The sequence below is a fragment of the Lolium perenne genome, chromosome 1 (assembly GCF_019359855.2).
Source record: "Lolium perenne isolate Kyuss_39 chromosome 1, Kyuss_2.0, whole genome shotgun sequence".
Taxonomy (NCBI): domain Eukaryota; kingdom Viridiplantae; phylum Streptophyta; class Magnoliopsida; order Poales; family Poaceae; genus Lolium; species Lolium perenne.
The window spans coordinates 42,497,942-42,521,355 of NC_067244.2; the positions used below are offsets into that span (position 1 = coordinate 42,497,942).

Here is a 23,414-nt window from a genome sequence, read left to right on the forward strand (position 1 = left end):
TATAGGCGAAGGGGCGGAGTCGGAAGGGTTACGGAGCCGCCACACAATAGGGGGGCGCGGGCCCCCTCTGGCCGCGCCGGCCACATGTGTGGGGCCCACAGGGCTCCCCTCTGGTGCCTCTCGGGTGTTCTGGAAGCTTCGTGGAATTATAAGATGCTGGGCGTTGATTTCGTCCAATTCCGAGAATATTTCCTTACTAGGATTTCTGAAACCAAAAATAGCAGAAAACAGGAACTGGCACTTCGGCATCTCGTCATTAGGTTAGTTCCGGAAAACGCATAAAATCATCATAAAGTGTGAACAAAACATGTAGGTATTGTCATAAAACAAGCATGGAACATCAGAAATTATAGATACGTTGGAGACGTATCAGCATCCCCAAGCTTAGTTCCTACTCGTCCCGAGTAGGTAAACGATAACAAAGATAATTTCTGAAGTGACATGCTACTTACATAATCTTGATCATACTATTGTAAAGCATATGAGATGAATGCAGCGATTCAAAGCAATGGTAAAGACAATGATTAAACAACTGAATCATGTAGCAAAGACTTTTCATGAATAGTACTTTCAAGACAAGCATCAATAAGTCTTGCATAAGAGTTAACTCATAAAGCAATAGATTCAAAGTAAAGGCATTGAAGCAACACAAAGGAAGATTAAGTTTCAGCGGTTGCTTTCAACTTGTAACATGTATATCTCATGGATAATTATCAATACAGAGTAAAATAATAAGTGCAATAAGTAAGTATGTAAGAATCAATGCACGGTTAACACAAGTGTTTGCTTCTAAGACAGAAAGAAGTGGGTAAACTGACTCAACATAAAAATAGAAGAAAGGCCCTTCGAAGAGGGAAGCATGGATTGCTATATTTGTGCTAGAGCTTTTAACAAAGTAAAGTTTTGAGAGGTGTTTGTTGTTGTCAACAAATGGTAGTGGGCACTCTAACCCCCTTGCCAGACATACTTTCTAAGAGCGGCTCCCATGAAAGATTTTTATTTTTGGGTGGCACTCCTTCCAACCTTTGCTTTCACAAACCATGGCTAACCGAATCCTCGGGTGCCTGCCAACAATCTCATACCATGAAGGAGTGCCTTTTTATTTTAGTTTTATTTAGATGACACTCCTCCCCACCTTTGCTTTCTCAAGCCATGGCTAACCGAATCCTCGGGTGCCGTCCAACAATCACATACCATGGAGGAGTGTCTATTTTTTTGTAAAATTATGAAAGTTAATTAATTGGGACTGGGAACCCTATTGCCAGCTCTTTTTGCAAAATTATTGGATAAGCGGATGAAGCCACTAGTCCATTGGTGAAAGTTGCCCAACAAGATTGAAAGATAAACACCACATACTTCCTCATGAGCTATAAAACATTGACACAAATAAGAGGTAATAACTTTTGAAGTGTTTAAATATAGCACTCAAGCAATTTACTTTGGAATGGCGGAGAAATACCATGTAGTAGGTAGGTATGGTGGACACAAATGGCATAGTTTTTGGCTCAAGGATTTTGGATGCACGAGAAGCATTCCCTCTCAGTACAAGGCTTTGGCTAGCAAGGTTATTTGAAGCAAACACAAGTATGAACCAGTACAGCAAGACTTACATAAGAACATATTGCAAGCATTATAAGACTCTACATTGTCTTCCTTGTTGTTCAAACACCTTTACCAGAAAATATCTAGACCTTAGAGAGACCAATCATGCAAACCAAATTTTAACCAGCTCTATGTAGTTCTTCATTAATAGGTGCAAAGTATATGATGCAAGAGCTTAAACATGATCTATATGATCACAACAATTGCCAAGTATCAAATTATTCAAGACATCATACCAATTACTACATGTAGCATTTCCCGTTTCCAACCATATAACAATTAACGAAGCAGTTTCAACCTTCACCATGAACATTAAAAGCTAAGAACACATGTGTTCATATGAACCAGCGGAGCGTGTCTCTCTCCCACACAAGCATGAATTTATTCAAACAAAACAAAAATAAAAACAAACAGACGCTCCAAGTAAAGTACATAAGATGTGACCGAATAAAAATATAGTTTCAAGAGAAGAAACCTGATAAATTGTTGATGAAGAAGGGGATGCCTTGGGCATCCCCAAGCTTAGATGCTTGAGTCTTCTTGAAATATGCAGGGATGAACCACCGGGGCATCCCCAAGCTTAGACTTTTCACTCTTCTTGATCATATATCATCCTCCTCTCTTGACCCTTGAAAACTTCCTCCACACCAAACTCAAAACAAACTCATTAGAGGGTTAGTGCATAATCAAAAATTCACATGTTCAGAGGTGACACAATCATTTTCAACACTTCTGGACATTGCCCAAAGCTACTGGAAGTCAATGGAACAAAGAAATCCATCCAACATAGCAAAAGAAGCAATGCGAAATAAAAGGCAGAATCTGTCAAAACAGAACAGTTCGTAAAGACAAATTTTTTAGAGGCACCAGACTTGCTCAGATGAAAATGGTCAAATTGAATGAAAGTTGCGTACATATCTGAGGATCACTCACGTAAATTGGCAGATTTTTCTGAGTTACCTACAGAGAACCCTGCCCAAATTCATGACAGACAGAAATCTGTTTCTGCGCAGTAATCCAAATCTAGTATCAACCTTGCTATCAAAGACTTCACTTGGCACAACAATGCAATAAAATAAATATAAGGAGAGGTTGCTACTGTAGTAACAACTTCCAAGACTCAAATATAAAACAAAATTACAGTAGTAAAATAAACACATGGGTTATCTCCCAAGAAGTGTTTTCTTTATAGCCATTAAGATGGGCTCAGCAATTTTAATGATGCACTCATAAAGATGAGAGTTGAAGCAAAAGAGAGCATGAAGAAGAAAATTAAAAACACATTTAAGTCTAGCATGCTTCCTATGCATAGGAATCTTGTAAATAAACAAGTCATGTAGGCATAATGCAATAAGCATAGAAAGACTAGACAAGCGCAACTTCAAGATTTTAAGCATATAGAGAGGTGTTTTAGTAACATGAAAATTTCTACAACCATATTTTCCTCTCTCATAATAATATCCAGTAGCATCATGAGCAAATTCAACAATATAACTTTCAAATGAAACATTCTTATCATGAGCAATATGCATAAAATTATTACTCTCCACATAAGCATAGTCAATTTTATTAGTTGTAGTGGGAGAAAATTCAACAAAGTAGCTATCATTATTATTATCATCATCAAATATAGGAGGCATATTGTAATCATAATCAAATTTATCCTCCATAACAGGTGGCATCAAAAGACTACTATCATTATAATCATCATAAATAGGAGGCAAAGTATCATCAAAATAAATTTTCTCCTCAATGCTTGGGGGACTAAAAATATCAAGCTCATCAAAACCAGCTTCCCCAAGCTTAGAATTTTCCATATCATTAGCAACAATGGTGTTCAAAGCATTCATACTAATAACATTGCCATTAGCATGCAAATAAGGTTCCATAGGTTTTTCAATTTTTGCAACACACCATTTATGTCTTAACTCAGGAAAAAGATTAAAAAGCTCCATGTTGCTTTCCATTATGCCAAACTAGTGATAAACAAGAAACAAAAATATGTAATTGCAGGATCTAAAGGAAATAGCTTCGAGCACTTACAACGGCGCCGGAAAATAGCCTAGTTGCTGATACGTCTCCGACGTATCGATAATTTCTTGTGTTCCATGCCACATTATTGATGTTATCTACATGTTTTATGCACACTTTATGTCATATTCGTGCATTTTCTGGAACTAACCTATTAACAAGATGCCGAAGTGCCAGTTGCTGTTTTCTGCTGTTTTTGGTTTCAGAAATCCTAGTAACGAAATATTCTCGGAATTGGACGAAATCAACGCCCAGGGTCCTATTTTGCCACGAAGCTTCCAGAAGACCGAAGAGGAGACGAAGTGAGGCCACGAGGCAGCCAAACCCTAGGGCGGCGCGGCCCCTGCCCTGGCCGCGCGGCCCTATGGTGTGGGCCCCTCGTGTGGCCCCCTGACCTGCCCTTCCGCCTACTTAAAGCCTCCGTCGCGAAACCCCCAGTACCGAGAGCCACGATACGGAAAACCTTACTGAGACGCCGCCGCCGCCAATCCCATCTCGGGGGATTCAGGAGATCGCCTCCGGCACCCTGCCGGAGAGGGGAATCATCTCCCGGAGGACTCTACGCCGCCATGGTCGCCTCCGGAGTGATGAGTGAGTAGTCTACCCCTGGACTATGGGTCCATAGCAGTAGCTAGATGGTTGTCTTCTCCCCATTGTGCTTAATTGTCGGATCTTGTGAGCTGCCTAACATGATCAAGATCATCTATCTGTAATTCTATATGTTGCATTTGTTGGGATCCGATGAATAGAGAATACTTGTTATGTTGATTATCAAAGTTATGTCTATGTGTTGTTTATGATCTTGCATGCTCTTCGTTACTAGTAGATGCTCTGGCCAAGTAGATGCTTGTAACTCCAAGAGGGAGTATTTATGCTCGATAGAGGGTTCATGTCTCCGTGAATCTGGGGAAGTGACAGAAATCTCTAAGATTAGGGCTGTGGAGCTGCCACTAGGGATACAACATGGGAGCTATGTACAAGGATGTAGTTCCTGAGAACATTACGCGCAATACTTAATGCAATTGTCTGTTGTTAGCAACTTAATACTGGAGGGGGTTCGGATGATAACCTGAAGGTGGACTTTTTAGGCATAGATGCATGCTGGATAGCGGTCTATGTACTTTGTCGTAATGCCCAACTAAATCTCACTATACTCATCATAATATGTATGTGCATGGTCATGCCCTCTTTATTTGTCAATTGCCCAACTGTAATTTGTTCACCCAACATGCTGTTTATCTTATGGGAGAGACACCTCTAGTGAACTGTGGACCCCGGTCCAATTCTCTATACTGAAATACAATCTACTGCAATACTGTTCTACTGTTTTTCTGCAAACAATCATCATCCACACTATACATCTAATCCTTTGTTACAGCAAGCCGGTGAGATTGACAACCTCACTGTTTCGTTGGGGCAAAGTACTTTGGTTGTGTTGTGCAGGTTCCACGTTGGCGCCGGAATCTCTGGTGTTGCGCCGCACTACATCCCGCCGCCATCAACCTTCAACGTGCTTCTTGGCTCCTACTGGTTCGATAAACCTTGGTTTCATACTGAGGGAAAACTTGCCACTGTACGCATCACACCTTCCTCTTGGGGTTCCCAACGGACGCGTGTTGTACGCGTATCAAGCTCTTTTTCTGGCGCCGTTGCCGGGGAGATCAAGACACGCTGCAAGGGGAGTCTCCACTTCCCAATCTCTTTACTTTGTTTTTGTCTTGCTTTATTTTATTTACTACTTTGTTTGCTGCACTAAATCAAAATACAAAAAAATTAGTTGCTAGTTTTACTTTATTTGCTATCTTGTTTATTATATCAAAAACACACAAAAATTTGTTACTTGCATTTACTTTATCTAGTTTGCTTTATTTACTACTGCTAAAATGGCCACTCCTGAAAATACTAAGTTGTGTGACTTCACAACCACAAATAATAATGATTTCTTATGCACACCTATTGCTCCACCTGCTACTACAGCAGAATTCTTTGAAATTAAACCTGCTTTACTGAATCTTGTTATGCGAGAGCAATTTTCTGGTGTTAGTTCTGATGATGCTGCTGCCCATCTTAATAATTTTGTTGAACTATGTGAAATGCAAAAGTATGAAGATGTAGATGGTGACATTATAAAATTAAAATTGTTCCCTTTCTCATTAAGAGGAAGAGCTAAAGATTGGTTGCTATCTCTGCCTAAGAATAGTATTGATTCATGGACTAAATGCAAGGATGATTTTATTGGTAGATATTATCCCCCTGCTAAAATTATATCTTTGAGGAGTAGCATAATGAATTTTAAACAATTAGATACTGAGCATGTTGCACAAGCATGGGAAAGAATGAAATCTCTGGTTAAAAATTGCCCAACCTATGGACTGACCTACTTGGATGATCATCCAAACCTTTTATGCAGGACTGAATTTTTCTTCGCGGAACCTATTGGATTCAGCTGCTGGAGGTACCTTTATGTCCATCACTCTTGGTGAAGCAACAAAGCTTCTTGATAATATGATGATCAATTACTCTGAATGGCACACGGAAAGAGCTCCACAAGGTAAGAAGGTAAATTCTGTCGAAGAAACCTCTTCCTTGAGTGATAAGATTGATGCTATTATGTCTATGCTTGTGAATGATAGGACTAATGTTGATCCTAATAATGTTCCGTTAGCTTCATTGGTTGCCCAAGAAGAACATGTTGATGTAAACTTCATTAAAAATAATAATTTCAACAACAATGCTTACCGGAACAATTCTAGTAACAACTATAGGCCATATCCTTATAATAATGGCAACGGCTATGGTAATTCTTATGGGAATTCTTACAACAATAATAGGAACACACCCCCTGGACTTGAAGCCATGCTTAAAGAATTTATTAGTACACAAACTGCTTTTAACAAATCTGTTGAAGAAAAGCTTGGGAAAATTGATATACTTGCTTCTAAAGTTGATAGTCTTGCCTCTGATGTTGATCTTTTGAAATCGAAAGTTATGCCTAATAGGGATATTGAAAATAAAATTGTTACTACAGCAAATGCCATCCAAGTTAGAATTAATGAGAATATAAGACTAATGGCCGAACTGCGTGCTAGGTGGGATAGAGAAGAAAATGAAAAACTAGCTAAAGAGAAAAATGTAGCTAAAGTTTGGACTATTACCACCACAAGCAATGCTAATGCTACACATGTTGCTGCACCTCCTACTATTAATAATAAAAGAATTGGTGTTAGCAATGTTTCCACTTCTAATGCAAAGCGCGAGAAACTGCCCGAAACTGCTAAAACTGCTGAAACCGCTCGTGATAAAACTGCTGAAATTTTTTCCAACATTGGGGATGATGATCCCATTGCTTTAGATTATAATGGTTTGAATTTTGATGATTGCCACATCTCTGAAGTTATAAAGTTCTTGCAAAAACTTGCTAAAAGTCCTAATGCTAGTGCTATAAATTTGGCTTTCACGCAACATATTACAAATGCTCTCATAAAAGCTAGAGAAGAGAAACTAGAGCGCGAAGCCTCTATTCCTAGAAAGCTAGAGGATGGTTGGGAGCCCATCATTAAGATGAAGGTTAAAGATTTTGATTGTAATGCTTTATGTGATCTTGGTGCAAGTATTTCTGTTATGCCTAAGAAAGTCTATGATATGCTTGACTTGCCACCATTGAAAAATTGTTATTTGGATGTTAATCTTGCTGATCATTCTACAAAGAAACCTTTGGGGAAAGTTGATAATGTTCGCATTACCGTTAACAATAACCTTGTCCCCGTTGATTTTGTTGTCTTGGATATTGAATGCAATGCATCTTGTCCCATTATATTGGGAAGACCTTTTCTTCGAACTGTTGGTGCTATCATTGATATGAAGGAAGGTAATATAAAATATCAATTTCCTCTCAAGAAAGGTATGGAACACTTCCCTAGAAAGAGAATGAAGTTACCTTTTGATTCTATTATTAGAACAAATTATGATGTTGACACTTCGTCTCTTGATAATACTTGATACACACTTTCTGCGCCTAGCTGAAAGGCGTTAAAGAAAAGCGCTTATGGGAGACAACCCATGGTTTTTACTACAGTACTTTGTTTTTATTTTGAGTCTTGGAAGTTGTTTACTACTGTAGCAACCTCTCCTTATCTTAGTTTAGTGTTTTGTTGTGCCAAGTAAAGTCGTTGATAGTAAAGTTCATACTAGATTTGGATTACTGCGCAGAAACAGATTTCTTTGCTGTCACGAATCTGGGCTGTTTTCTCTGTAGGTAACTCAGAAAATTATGCCAATTTACGTGAGTAATCCTCAGATATGTACGCAACTTTCATTCAATTTGAGCATTTTCATTTGAGCAAGTCTGGTGCCTCGATAAAATTCGTCAATACGAACTGTTCTGTTTTGACAGATTCTGCCTTTTATTTCGCATTGCCTCTTTTGCTATGTTGGATGAATTTCTTTGATCCATGAATGTCCAGTAGCTTTATGCAATGTCCATAAGTGTTAAGAATGATTATGTCACCTCTGAACATGTTAATTTTTATTGTCCACTAACCCTCTAATGAGTTGTTCTAAGTTTGGTGTGGAGGAAGTTTTCAAGGATCAAGAGAGGGAGATGATACAATATGATCAAGGAGAGTGAAAGCTCTAAGCTTGGGGATGCCCCGGTGGTTCACCCCTGCATATATCAAGAAGACTCAAGCATCTAAGCTTGGGGATGCCCAAGGCATCCCCTTCTTCAGCGACAACATTACCAGGTTCCTCCCCTGAAACTATATTTTTATTCCATCACATCTTATGTGCTTTGCTTGGAGCGTCGGTTTGTTTTTGTTTTTGTTTTGTTTGAATAAAATGGATCCTAGCATTCACTGTATGGGAGAGAGACACGCTCCGCTGTAGCATATGGACAAGTATGTCCTTAGGCTTTACTCATAGTATTCATGGCGAAGTTTCTTCTTCGTTAAATTGTTATATGGTTGGAATTGGAAAATGATACATGTAGTAAATTGCTATAATGTCTTGGGTAATGTGATACTTGGCAATTGTTGTGCTCATGTTTAAGCTCTTGCATCATATACTTTGCACCTATTAATGAAGAAATACATAGAGCATGCTAAAATTTGGTTTGCATAATTGGTCTCTCTAAGGTCTAGATAATTTCTAGTATTGAGTTTGAACAACAAGGAAGACGGTGTAGAGTCTTATAATGTTTTCAATATGTCTTTTATGTGAGTTTTGCTGCACCGGTTCATCCTTGTGTTTGTTTCAAATAACCTTGCTAGCCTAAACCTTGTATCGAGAGGGAATACCTCTCATGCATCCAAATACTTGAGCCAACCACTATGCCATTTGTGTCCACCATACCTACCTACTACATGGTATTTCTCCACCATTCTAAAGTAAATTGCTTGAGTGCTACCTTTAAATTTCCATTCTTCACCTTTACAATATATAGCTCATGGGACAAATAGCCTAAAAACTATTGTGGTATTGAATATGTACTTATGCACTTTATCTCTTATTAAGTTGCTCGTTGTGCGATAACCATGTTCCTGGGGACGCCATCAACTACCTTTTGTTGAATTTCATATGAGTTGCTATGCATGTTCGTCTTGTCTGAAGTAAGAGCGATCTACCACCTTATGGTTAGAGCATGCATATTGTTAGAGAAGAACATTGGGCCGCTAACTAAAGCCATGATCCATGGTGGAAGTTTCAGTTTTGGACATATATCCTCAATCTCATATGAGAAAATTATTAATTGTTGTTACATGCTTATGCATAAAAGAGGAGTCCATTATCTGTTGTCTATGTTGTCCCGGTATGGATGTCTAAGTTGAGAATAATCAATAGCGAGAAATCCAATGCGAGCTTTCTCCTTAGACCTTTGTACAGGCGGCATAGAGGTACCCCTTTGTGACACTTGGTTAAAACATGTGCATTGCGATGATCCGGTAGTCCAAGCTAATTAGGACAAGGTGCGGGCACTATTAGTATACTATGCATGAGGCTTGCAACTTGTAAGATATAATTTACATGATACATATGCTTTATTACTACCGTTGACAAAATTGTTTCATGTTTTCAAAATTAAAGCTCTAGCACAAATATAGCAATCGATGCTTTTCCTCTATGGAGGACCATTCTTTTACTTTTATTGTTGAGTCAGTTCACCTATCTCTCTCCATCTCAAGAAGCAAACACTTGTGTGAACTGTGTATTGATTCCTACATATTTGCATATTGCATTTGTTATATTGCTTTGCATTGACAACTATCCATGAGATATACATGTTACAAGTTGAAAGCAACCGCTGAAACTTAATCTTCCATTGTGTTGCTTCAATACCTTTACTAAGAATTTATTGCTTTATGAGTAACTCTTATGCAAGACTTATCGATGCTTGTCTTGAAGTACTATTCATGAAAAGTCTTTGCTTTATGATTCACTTGTTTACTCATGTCATATACATTGTTTTGATCGCTGCATTCACTACATATGCTTTACAAATAGTATGATCAAGGTTATGATGGCATGTCACTCCAGAAATTATCTTTGTTATCGTTTTACAATTATCGATACGTCGGAGACGTATCAGCATCCCCAAGCTTAGTTCTGCTCGGGATGAGCAGAACTAAGCTTGGGGATGCTGATACGTCTCCGACGTATCGATAATTTCTTGTGTTCCATGCCACATTATTGATGTTATCTACATGTTTTATGCACACTTTATGTCATATTCGTGCATTTTCTGGAACTAACCTATTAACAAGATGCCGAAGTGCCGATTCGTTTTCTCGCTGTTTTTGGTTTCAGAAATCCTAGTAACGAAATATTCTCGGAATTGGACGAAATCAACGCCCAGGGTCCTATTTTGCCACGAAGCTTCCAGAAGACCGAAGAGGAGACGAAGTGGGGCCACGAGGCGGCCAAACCCTAGGGCGGCGCGGCCCCTGCCCTGGCCGCGCGACCCTATGGTGTGGGCCCCTCGTGTGGCCCCCTGACCTGCCCTTCCGCCTACTTAAAGCCTCCGTTGCGAAACCCCCAGTACCGAGAGCCACGATACGGAAAACCTTACTGAGACGCCGCCGCCGCCAATCCCATCTCGGGGGATTCAGGAGATCGCCTCCGGCACCCTGCCGGAGAGGGGAATCATCTCCCGGAGGACTCTACACCGCCATGGTCGCCTCCGGAGTGATGAGTGAGTAGTCTACCCCTGGACTATGGGTCCATAGCAGTAGCTAGATGGTTGTCTTCTCCCCATTGTGCTTAATTGTCGGATCTTGTGAGCTGCCTAACATGATCAAGATCATCTATCTGTAATTCTATATGTTGCGTTTGTTGGGATCCGATGAATAGAGAATACTTGTTATGTTGATTATCAAAGTTATGTCTATGTGTTGTTTATGATCTTGCATGCTCTCTGTTACTAGTAGATGCTCTGGCCAAGTAGATGCTTGTAACTCCAAGAGGGAGTATTTATGCTCGATAGTGGGTTCATGTCTCCGTGAATCTGGGGAAGTGACAGAAATCTCTAAGATTATGGATGTGTTGTTGCCATTAGGGATAAAACATTGGTGCTATGTTCAAGGATGTAGTTACTGATTACATTACGCGCAATACTTAATGCAATTGTCTGTTGTTAGCAACTTAATACTGGAGGGGGTTCGGATGATAACCTGAAGGTGGACTTTTTAGGCATAGATGCATGCTGGATAGCGGTCTATGTACTTTGTCGTAATGCCCAACTAAATCTCACTATACTCATCATAATATGTATGTGCATGGTCATGCCCTCTTTATTTGTCAATTGCCCAACTGTAATTTGTTCACCCAACATGTTGTTTATCTTATGGGAGAGACACCTCTAGTGAACTGTGGACCCCGGTCCAATTCTCTATCTCGAAATACAATCCCATCGCAATACTGTTCTACTGTTTTTCTGCAAACAATCATCATCCACACTATACATCTAATCCTTTGTTACAGCAAGCCGGTGAGATTGACAACCTCACTGTTTCGTTGGGGTAAAGTACTTTGGTTGTGCTATGCAGGTTCCACGTTGGCGCCGGAATCTCTGGTGTTGCGCCGCACTACATCCCGCCGCCATCAACCTTCAACGTGCTTCTTGGCTCCTACTGGTTCGATAAACCTTGGTTTCATACTGAGGGAAAACTTGCCGCTGTACGCATCACACCTTCCTCTTGGGGTTCCCAACGGACGCGTGTTGTACGCGTATCAGTTGCCGAGATCCGGAGTGTGAGTACCTTTTACCTTTCCTCCCCGGCAACGGCGCCAGAAAATAGCTTGATGTCTACGCACACTCCTTTTCCTGTAGACAATGTTGGGCCTCCAAGAGCAGAGGTTTGTAGAGCAGCAGCAAGTTTTCCCTTAAGTGGATCACCCAAGATTTATCGAACTCAGGGAGGAAGAGGTCAAAGATATTCCTCTCAAGCAACCCTGCGATCACAATGCAAGAAGTCTCTTGTGTCCCCAACACACCCAATACACTTGTCAGATGTATAGGTGCACTAGTTCGGCGAAGAGATAGTGAAATACTGGTGGTATGAATGAATATGAGCAGTAGTAACGGTGCCAGAAAATACTTGACTGTCTACAGCGACAGAAAATAGCTTGCTGGCGTGCAGTAGTAATATTGTAGGAAGTAGAGATGCAGTAAAACAGTAAACAAGCGGTGATTGCAGTATTTGGAAACAAGGCCTAGGGATCATACTTTCACTAGTGGACACTCTCAACATTGATCACATAACTGAATAGATAAATGCTATACTCTATACTCTCTTGTTGGATGATGAACACCACTAATTGTGTAGGGCTACAAGAGCACCTCAATGCCGGAGTTAACAAGATCCACAACATTCGATATTCATATTTAAATAACCTTAGAGTGCATGATAGACCAACGCAATTATACCGAGTACTAACATAGCATGCACACTGTTACCATCACACTATGAAAGGAGGAATAGATCACATCAATACCATCATAGTAATAGTTAACTTCATAATCTACAAGAGATCACAATCATAGCATATACCAAGTACTTCATGATGCACACACTGTCAACATTACATCATGGAGGAGGAATAGACTACTTTAATAACATCACTAGAGTAGCACATAGATGAATAGTGATACAAAACTCATATGAATCTCAATCATGTAAGGCAGCTCATGAGATCATTGTATTGAAGTACATAGGAGAGAGATTAACCACATAGCTACCGGTACAACCCTTGGCCTCGATGGAGAACTACTCCCTCCTCATGGGAGACAACAGCGTTGATGAAGATGGCGGTGGTGTCGATGGAGATGCCTTCCGGGGGCACTTCCCCGTCCCGGCGGCGTGCCGGAACAGAGACTTCTGTCCCCCAAATCTTGGCTTCGCGATGGCGGCGGCTCTGGAAGGTTTCTCGTACCGTGGCTTTTCCGTATCGAATATTTAGGTCAGGGGGCTTCTTATAGGCGAAGAGGCGGAGTCGGAAGGGTTACGGAGCCGCCACACAATAGGGGGGCGCGACCCCCCCTCTAGCCGCGCCGGCCACATGTGTGGGGCCCACAGGGATCCCCTCTGGTGCCTCTCGGGTGTTCTGGAAGCTTCGTGGAATTATAAGATGCTGGGCGTTGATTTCGTCCAATTCCGAGAATATTTCCTTACTAGGATTTCTGAAACCAAAAACAGCAGAAAACAGGAACTGGCACTTCGGCATCTCGTCAATAGGTTAGTTCCGGAAAACGCATAAAATCATCATAAAGTGTGAACAAAACATGTAGGTATTGTCATAAAACAAGCATGGAACATCAGAAATTATAGATACGTTGGAGACGTATCAACCCCAAGATATGGTATTTGGTACCCCAAAGGCTCAAGTTTTATTCTCAATGGATACACTGATGCGGATTGGGCGGGAGACAAGGATGATAGGAAATCAACTTCCGGGGCTTGCCAATTTTTTGGTAGGTCCTTGGTGTGTTGGTCTTCTAAGAAGCAAAATTGTATACCTCTCTCCACCGCCGAAGCCGAATATGTTGCCGCCGCAAGTGGATGCACTCAATTGTTATGGATGAGGCAAACTTTAAAGGAATACGGTGTCATTTGTGACAAAGTGCCTCTATTATGTGACAATGAAAGTGCCATCAAGATTGCCTATAATCCGGTGCAACATTCAAGAACGAAGCATATTGAGATCCGGAATCATTTCATTAGGGATCATGTTGCCCGCGGTGATATTGAGCTTATCTATGTTCCTACCAAAGATCAACTTGCCGATATATTCACGAAGCCTCTTGATGAAGCAAGGTTCTCTTATTTGAGGAATGAGCTAAATATCATTGATTCAAGGAGTATAGCTTGACCATCTTGCAAACACACCTTTGTCTCAAAACTTTATTTGGTTTAGATGTGGGCATGGAAATAGCGGGAGTGCGGTTTAAATTATTGAGCTATCCCTCCCCCCATAATGCAAACATTAAAAATATCATTCTCGTTATATCATATGTTGATATGTGAGCTTCAATGATGAGTACTGGTTTGGACCCAAGATATATCTTCGCGGTGCCATACCATAACACTCATATATGGTGGCCTAGGCCACCACACTCTTCTTTGTGAAGAGTTGGAGTTATTTGGATCTTCATTGGATTTTATTGACATCTCCTTGTTTATGGGAAATCACTCACTTTTGGCCTTCATTAGCATTATTTGCAAAAATGAGTGATCATGTACCATCTTACAGTTTGGATCATCTGTCCTAAGCCTATCTCATCTAAGCCATATCCTCTTCCCTCCCCGAGTGCACCAATTCCATGTCAATTCCTGTTTCTGGCATGTTTTTCTGCTTCACCGGAAGTTTCGGTCGTTTCGGCCGGTACTTCCGGCTGGACTTTGTCTGCCAGATCCTGCCCGCTGTTCCTGATCGGGTTGGTGTGGTTTCTGGAACTTCCGCCCTTACGATTCCACCACTTAACCGGTCGGGAACGGGGAGGCAGTTCCTGCCCCCCACTTTTCCCCCATCCAAGATCTGTTTGGAGCTCTCTCTCTCCCTGTGGCGGCTGCACCCTCTCCGGCCGGATCTCCCTCCTCCGGCGACCTCCGCCGGATCGACTCCGTGGATTGGCATCCCCTCCCTCTCCTCCACCATGGCTCCCCCCGGTTTGTGCCCTTTCCCTCTCTATGTGTGGGTAGACCTCACTAGATGAACTATAGGGCATACTCTAGGCTAAGCTATGGTAGAACATCTCTAGATGCCTTTTCCCTACTAGATCTTGCATAGTATGTTGTGGTAATGCAGTTCACCAAGCCATTGCCGCAGATCTGGTGAGAAAATGCTGGTGTTTTCGAACAGCCGGATGTTCCGGCCCTGCACGCCGGAACTTCCGCCCCGGGGCAGAACTTCTGCCGGTTCTCACCGGAACTTCCAGCCTGGCCAGTTTTCTGCTGTTTACTCAATATCCTGTGCAGGCTCTGGTTTTGGTCTCCTTGCTTGTGTGCACTCATTTATCATTCCTATCCTGTTGATTGCATCCCAGGTGGTTCCAAGAAGAGAGGCAAGGCTCATGTGGATGAGATTGAAGAAGAATTTGAGCAAACTCGACCATCCAAGCTCACGGCTCGTCAGCAATCGGCTCAAAGGCTTAAGTCACCCGCAGTTCGAGGCAAGAACATTCATGTGTCCGTGAAGAACATGCAGTATCTTGAGTACAAGTAGCTCCGGGATATGAACCCTTACCTCACCCCTCGGAACAATAGGGTTGGGGATAAGCGGTTCCACAATAATACTCAAGAGGAGATCTTCTATGAGATCTATGTGCCATTCAAGAAGGGGGTAGCTCCTCAACATGCTATTGACACCGGCAAGATGGCCGCTACAAGGTACTTTGAAGAAGCCTATGCTATGTGTGGTGAGTTTGGGCTCTATCCCATTATGGAGCTCAACAAGGATGACATCGGGTTGATTCAACAATTCTATGCCACCGTTCACTTTGAACAAGATGAAGCTAAAACTTTTCGGTGGATGACTCATGAAAGACTCCTTGAGTCTAACTTGGCAAAGTTTGGAAATTCCCTTGGATACCCTCGCTATCCGGGCGTAGATGAAAATGGTTGGAGGTGCCATGATAGTTCATTTGCTCAAACCAAGGAAGTCTTGGAGCACCTCTACATCAAAGGTTGGGGTATTCCGGGCAAGAGTGCGGATCTTCTCCCTACTTGGGACATTATGCTTAGAGTCTACCGGGAAACCATTGGACCCAAGGGTGGCAACCTTGATGAGTTACATTTATATGAAGTGGATCTTATGGCAAACTCCTTTGCTAAGAAGGGCACCGGTGAGAGGCTTGATGTGATGGATTATATCTACAATGAGATGTGGTCATGTGTGATGGAGAAAAAGCTTCCCTCATTTGCTCCGTACATTATGAAGCTCATTGAGGACACTTGGGTTGATACTTGTGAGACTACCCTCCTTCACTCTATTCCTCTCAACATCACATCTCATGAAGTGAAGGTGCTGAGGACCAAGCGCCACAACTTGCCCATAGAAGATGTTCCCCCCATGGATGAGAAGCCACCTAGCTGGGCTTCTAAGCTTGCTCGCCGCATGAGACCGTTTTTTGCCTCACCTCTGCAGTCAATCACCGTCAGTATCAGCAGCATGCAGAAGCCAAGAAGTCTCGGGTTCGTCAGAAGAGCATCATGAGGGCTCTTGATGTGGAAGTGTCTCCTCCCGGATCCGAGGAGAATATCACTCCGGAGGCTGAGTGGGTTTCTCATCATGGTGTTCCTCTCCCTCCAGATGGTCTTGAGATCGAGTCTCCTCCTCACACTCCACCCTACCCCGGCGCTCCATCGAACCTCCCTCCCGGCTGGGCTAACGCCGACCCTTGGGACGTGTAGTTTCTCCTGTCCCTTTTTGGTGCCTTGGTGCCAAAGGGGGAGAGTGAGACCTTATTAGGTTGCTCTCCGTTGGGTATTTGCATGGGGGAGTCACAAGCTCGTGTTGGACTTTGATTTTTATCGCTTGTGATTCTATTTATCTTTGTGGTGTCGAACTATGTTCTTAGTTTATGTGGTTTGTAAACTTTATCGATGTGTTTGGAACCTTATCTATGTGTTTGGTAAACTCCGGATGTGAGTCTTCTATGGTTATCTATGTGTGCATGATCTTATTATCTATATGCTTATCACTATGTTGTATTGCTAACCCATGGAAGACGGATGCAAGATATAGGGGGAGCTTCTTATGTATCAATGCTCATATATAGGGGGAGCTCCTCTATATCTCTCACATTCTTGTTGTTTACATTATTCATTCCTTGCAAATACTTGTGTTGTCATCAAACACCAAAAAAGGGGAGATTGAAAGAACATTTCCCGCCCTTTTGGGTTTTGTGTGTTTGATGTCAACACTAGGTATATATTTATGTGTGTTGATGTAGACAGGTACAAGTTTTCAAGAGATATATTTGTCCGGTGGTTTGGTATGGATGTTCTGAGGTTTCTGAAGGCTTTTTATCTCTGGCGGAAGTTTCGGCCCAAGTTGGCGGAACTTCCACCCTGGTGCTTCCAGCAGTGGCCTCTCAGCGCAGTTCTATCTGAAGTCTTTGTTCCCTGACTGGAAGTTCCGGTGAAGATGGCCGGAAGTTCCGGTCAGCGGAACTTCCGCCCAACTTCCGGGCAAGTTCCGGAATCGTCGCATTGTGGCTCAGTAATGTCCAGTATGGTTTTCTCGCAATTCCGGAACTTGGCCGGAACTTGGCCGGAACTTCCGGTCGCCGGAAGTTCCGCCCTAGTTCCGCCCCAATATCTTCTGACCTGGACGTCTGACGCAGATTCTTCCTGGCGGAACTTCCGGCCCTCTTGGCCGGTACTTCCGGTGCCAGCCGGAACTTCCGGTGTTACTGAAATTCGTCCCAACGGTCAGATCTGAGAGCTCCAATCATATAAATAGCTCTCTTCTCCAAAGGGACAAGTTGCTCAATCATTGCACAAAAATCTGCCAAGCCTTCATCACCATTAGAGCCACCTCAAGAACACAAGATTTGCAAGATCTCCTTCCTCCCCCAACCAAAGCTCTTGATCTTTGGAGATTCGAAGGAGAAGACACCGATCTACATCCTCACCGAAGCGATTTACATTTCCCCCTCATATGCTTGAGGGCCCCCTTGCTAGTGTTCCTCTTTGGATCCCTAGTTGATTTGTATTGATGTATTGTTGTTGATTGTTGTGTTGTAACAGATTTGGGAGCCTCCAATTCGGTTGTGGATGTGTGCCCCAAGAACCTTGTAAAGGCCCGGTTTCCGCCTCGAGGAAATCCCTTAGTGGAAGTGGGCTAGGTCTTCGTGGCGTTGCTCACAGGAGATCTGAGTGAAGCCTTCCTGGCTGTTGGTTTGGCTTTCGTAGCAACCACACTCCTCCAAATGTAGACGTACCTTCTTGCAAAGGAAGGGAACTACGGGAATCATCTCCGTGTCATCGCGTGCTCCACTCTCCGTTACCTCTATCCTATTATATCTCTTATATTGTGTAGCTATATCTTGTGTAGTTGATTACCTTGTCATATAGGTAAATTCACTTAGTTGCATACCTAGAGAATTTACCTTTGTGTCAAGCCTAAATTGAAAAAGAACTAAAAATTGGGTAGCACCTATTCACCCCCCCTCTAGGTGCGGCATACGATCCTTTCAGGCGTCCCGATCCCGCCGCCACCAATCGGACGCGCCGCCCTCGAGGCGGAGATCGACGCGGTGCTTGTCACCCTCAACGACGAGCAGCGCGCGGAGGAGAGGTTCTTTCCCAACAACTACGAGGCCTGGACGGAATTCTTCCGGCAGATGTACGAGCGCGAACTCGCCGCCTACGACGGCCCTCACCCTCCTCCTGCGTGAAACAACGCCGCCGGCCGCCGCTGGTGGAGCGGGCCTGGCCGCACCCTCGAGAACATGCTCCCGCACATCGAGGGTGGCAACTCCCCGTACTGGAGATGCCGCCGCGGGTGGTGCCTACCGTGTTGCGCCGACACTGTAGCTCGTGGACGCCGCGACGAATGGCGTCGTCGTCCTCGTCGTCTGGGTCGGCGTCGAGGTCCGGCGGGTCGGCTCCTCCACCAGCGACGCCGACGGTCATCAAGAAGGAGCCGACCTCTCCACCACCGACCATAGGGCGCAGCAGTGGCGCCCTTGTCATCCGCGAGGAGGGGGGGCACCGGTCGTGTCTCCTTCGCGCGGCCGCAAGAGGAAGACGTCCAAGAAGGCCGCCGCGTCCAAAAAGCTCGCAGAAGAGGAGGCCAAGCGGGCCTAGGACGCGGCGGTGGCCGAGGCGATCGCGAGTTCGCTAACCGACCTCGTCCCCGCCGACAACGCCCTCCCGATGGACGCCGCACTCGCTTGGACCAGGCATGACTGGGAGAGGCAGGCGGAGCAGCAGAGGCGTCTGCTGGACCCGGCCGAGCTGTATCGGTCGCCGCCGCCACACGGCGACCCTTGCCAGGGTTCCAACCGTTGGTACGCAAACGCCGGCCAGAGCAGCCAGCAGGCGTTGCCACCCAAGGACGCCGGCAACTCCAGCGACGACGACGACGACAGCGACTACACGATGTTCTGCCGTCATTTCGGCATGTAGAATGCCGTGTTTTAATTTTAGTTTATGTTTTCGTCAGGCCGAATTCAACTACTCCGTATATTATAAATTCGGTCTATGTGCATCAATCCGGTGCTAAATAGCTCCGAATTTCGGCATGTTAGGGAACTGCGCTGGTTGGGCCTCATGAGCTTCGGAAAGTCAATCCCCTGTTATGTGAGGCGCGGGTCGCCGCCGACGAAGCCGCGGTTCCAGCAACGCCGAAATGCAACGGCGCCGCCGGCAACCAATACGGCCTCCGCCCCCAGCTGGCCTCCCGCCTTTGCACTGCACATTTCCGCTGGTTAGTTTGTTCTGCCTGTCCAACTAGTCGGATTTGAAGTTCGAAATCTCTCCGGACTCTCTACTGGCTACTGTGCATCAAATTCAGGTGTTGCCTTGTCGGTCATGGATTGGGACTCATATCCTACTCGGATTATTAGAGTTGGTTCAGCGGCCCTATAAGTGCTGCCCTGCCCCCTCGGTTGAATTAAGTGTTGCTTGGTAGCGCGAGAAGCAATCCGTATCTAGACTTAGGGCATCGGTTGTGCAATTGCCCCAATGGAGGCGTGTAGTGTCGCCAGGATAATGAGCTTAGGGCATCTGGACTTGACAATTTTGCATAAGCTGCTGGCTCTTTCTCCCGGTTCACACATGAAATTCAGAATAGACCCGCCGCTCGTGGAGACCGAGACCGAGACCGAGACCGTGGTGCAAGATTCTCACAGGAAGTTCAGAAAAGACCCGCCGCTGATGGAGGCCGAGACCGTGGTACCAAATTCGTACAGGAAGTTCAGAAAAGAACCGCCGCTGATGGAGACCAGGACGCTCGTGCAAATTTCGGACAGGAAATTCAGAGAAGACCCATCGCTGATGGAAGCCGAGACCATGGTACAAAATTCGCCGGAGCTGCCGCTGGATGTATTAATAGATATCTTTGCCCAACTAGAGATCCCTGACTTCATACGCGCTGGCTCTGTCTGCTCCGCCTGGCGCTCCGCGTATACCATCCTACACAGCCAGATTGAGCAGTACAAACGGCGCCAGACACCTTGCCTCCTCTACACCTCTGAGTCTGTTGCTGACAACGTAGCTTGTCTCTACAGCCTCGCAGAAAAAAGGGTCTACAATATTACCCTTCCGGATCCACCCATCCGTAGTAGGTATCTGATTGGGTCCTCCCATGGCTGGTTAGTTACCGCCGATGACAAGTCCGAGCTTCATCTTCTTAATCCGATAACTGGCCAACAGATAGCTCTCCCGCCCGTGATCACCATTGAGCATGTAAAGCCGATCTTAGACGATGCCGGTGCAATTAGTAAATATGAGTTGTGGGATGACTTGGATGTGGAAATCCATGATCTGGACAAGCTCCGTGACTGCCTCTACTTCCGGGCATTTGTGTTTCCTGATCCATCTACGGGAAGCTACATTGTGGTTTTAATCATCTTTCCATACCGCCAGCTTTTGTTTGCAAGGGTAGGTGATTGTAAGTGGACCTTGCTGCCACCAGGTGAGGACTATGAACAATGCATCCACATGGATGGTCTATTGTATGCGTTCACAAGAACCGGGCAAATCGATGCTTTTGATCTCACTGGTCCTACCTTCACGAGGAATGTTATTGCAGACGAGATGGAGAATCACATCAGTGGGATGGATGGGTTGATGTATGTTGTTCAGGCCCCATGTGGTGATCTATTGCAAGTTTGCAGGGGTGCTGAAGTCACAGAAGATATCCTGGTAGAGACTGACAAAATAATGGTATATAAAGCTGATATGTCAGCAAAAAAGCTTGTGAAAATGAACGGCTTGCATGATCATGTGTTGTTTCTTGGCCGTAGTCAGTCACAGTGCCTTAGTGCTGAACAATATCCGCAGCTGAAGACAAATTGTGTTTATTTCACTGATGACGATACATATATTTCGAGGTATAAGAATGATCGCCGGGATATTGGTATTCTCAACTTAGAAAATGGTGGCAGGGAAGAAATTGCATCCAAGCTTTGGTGCAACTGGCCAAATCCCATATGGATAACACCCAATATCACAAGGATGAACATGGGGGTGTACAAATAGTTAATGTACTGTATTTATTTGAGTATCTACCTTCTCGAATGCTATTAGAGAATGTCCAATAGGACCATGTCGACAAAATTTTCTAATTTGGGGGGCAACTGCTATGACACAGAGGCGTGTTCTGTTTCTCTGTTCTTCATATACCTGGTCTCTTATATTTTATAAAAGGCTTTTATTTTCTGAACTGTCCAATATGTGTTGTTCACGGTTCACATACTATCTTCTACATTCAGGATAGTCTAACATGGAACCACAATTTTAGATTTTAACCACAATGTTCTGAGGTGATTCCTTTCATCTAACACGGCCTACGATTTGGTCGTGCCTAACAAAAAAACTAGAATTTAGACTTCATATGTCAGCTCACACATGGCACGGAGATACCATGCAAGCCCAAGCCTACATGTCCTCTACATGCTTGTTAATCGGTGATCCACTAACGGGGCATACTGTGGCTGACGGTATCTTCTCGGGCTTGTGTGGTTTTCTGTAACACTCATGGCCTGATATGATGAAAACCTAATGCGCAATGAATAGCTAGTCCCCACATGTCACATGTGCAAATCTCCAAAACTTTGGAAGTTTCAGGAAATAAAAAAGAAGTATGGACTTAATGATTTGTGCTAAGCCTTGCAAATGTCCTTCCAAGTTCGCTTACATAATTTAGCAAGGGCATTATCCTAGATAAACTTATAAGAATATATTTGGTATGCTCTGAGCTCATTACTAGCTTGGCTCTATAACCACCTGTCTCATCTTGAGATACCAGTATCAGCTGTACTGTAATTCTACAAAAAGATGAAATATAAGCACCAGAAATCATTGGGGCGCATGCCCTGTTCTACAATGAGAAGATCCAGTGCAACAAGCGCTTCGGATACTACCATCTTCCAGTCAGTTCTGGACCATTGGATCCAAACAAATGGATAAGATGAGGTCAATTAGCTGTTTTTTTTTGCATTCGCACCCACAAATATCATGTTCTTTGCAGAGACATCACATCCCAAACCTCTTCCCCAAAGCGCTACCAGGGTTAAGGAATTCTAACTGCAACTCTGCTGCCTTCTCCTGATTTGGGCTGCTTTCCCAGTTAGTGCCAGTGGCAGATCACTGTGCAGGATAATGGCAACACACAGAGTACATGACAAACGTGTTGAATTTCAGCAACGGCACTGTCCAGTGGCGACCCTAGAGCTTATTTTGATTGGTTTTCGTGTGGAACTGAATGGGACAGCCATGACCTCGTAATTTGCCTGCTGCAAAATGTAGCCCTTTTTAGAACTGAACCAATTGCCCCATTCATGTCTGTCCTCTTGAATCTTCTTCAGAAAAGTTAAGTTGCGCTGTTGGATGATTTTCAGAAACTCTATACTCTATTAGTTTCCTGACATTTATGCTCAAAAGTCATGGACACCTCAATTTCCAAAGAGAATAAATATTCTAATTTTCCCTGTCTAGCCTAAACTTTACTGAAGTTTCTAATTTTTTGTTGGGTCAATGATGTCAATTCAATTGAAGTCCTAGAGATTCATCTATCCTTTTTATGAACTTCAAGTAGCTTCAGACATCAGGCTGTATTATGTTTCATACTTTCTCTTGGTTCAGATTTTATCAGATACAAGGAATATTATGTATATGCACGAAAGGAAAATGCGGTGAATTTTGGGACCACAATGTATTCTGATGGAGTATAAACGTTATATCTAAAATAAATAGTGAGCTGTAGTTTATCTCAAATTTAACCCAAGAGCACTCTGAACTTTGAAAAATGAATCTCTCTCAAAATCTCTTTTTCTACAATAACTTCTGGTTTTACTGAATCGTACACTCGCTTTCCTGTCCAACTGTTCTAGAAATTTCAGTACTTGTTGAACCGAGTCTTTGAGAACAAAGTTTCAGCATGGACTTGAATACAGAAGTCCAAAGTAGATTCCAAGAGCAAAATTCAGCAGACGTTAATAAAATGTGTTACTGAATAAAACCATGTTGCGGCGATTCTCATAAACAAACCACTGAAATCCGTAAACACCTTGTTAACCAGTTTGGCGCATCATGGCCATACATCTTGGCTGCCAAGGT

The 23,414-nt window shown here is 43.6% G+C and overlaps 1 protein-coding gene across 1 annotated transcript; it reads left to right on the forward strand.

Annotated features, from left to right (window-relative positions):
• The first annotated feature begins 19,416 nt into the window (after positions 1-19,416).
• Positions 19,417-21,515, forward strand: LOC127347916 (probable F-box protein At4g22165). Its single transcript, XM_051374053.2, has one exon. It carries the CDS (start codon positions 19,818-19,820, stop codon positions 21,333-21,335), a length of 1,518 nt encoding a protein of 505 aa, XP_051230013.1. The 5' UTR covers positions 19,417-19,817; the 3' UTR covers positions 21,336-21,515.
• Positions 21,516-23,414: the final 1,899 nt, after the last annotated feature.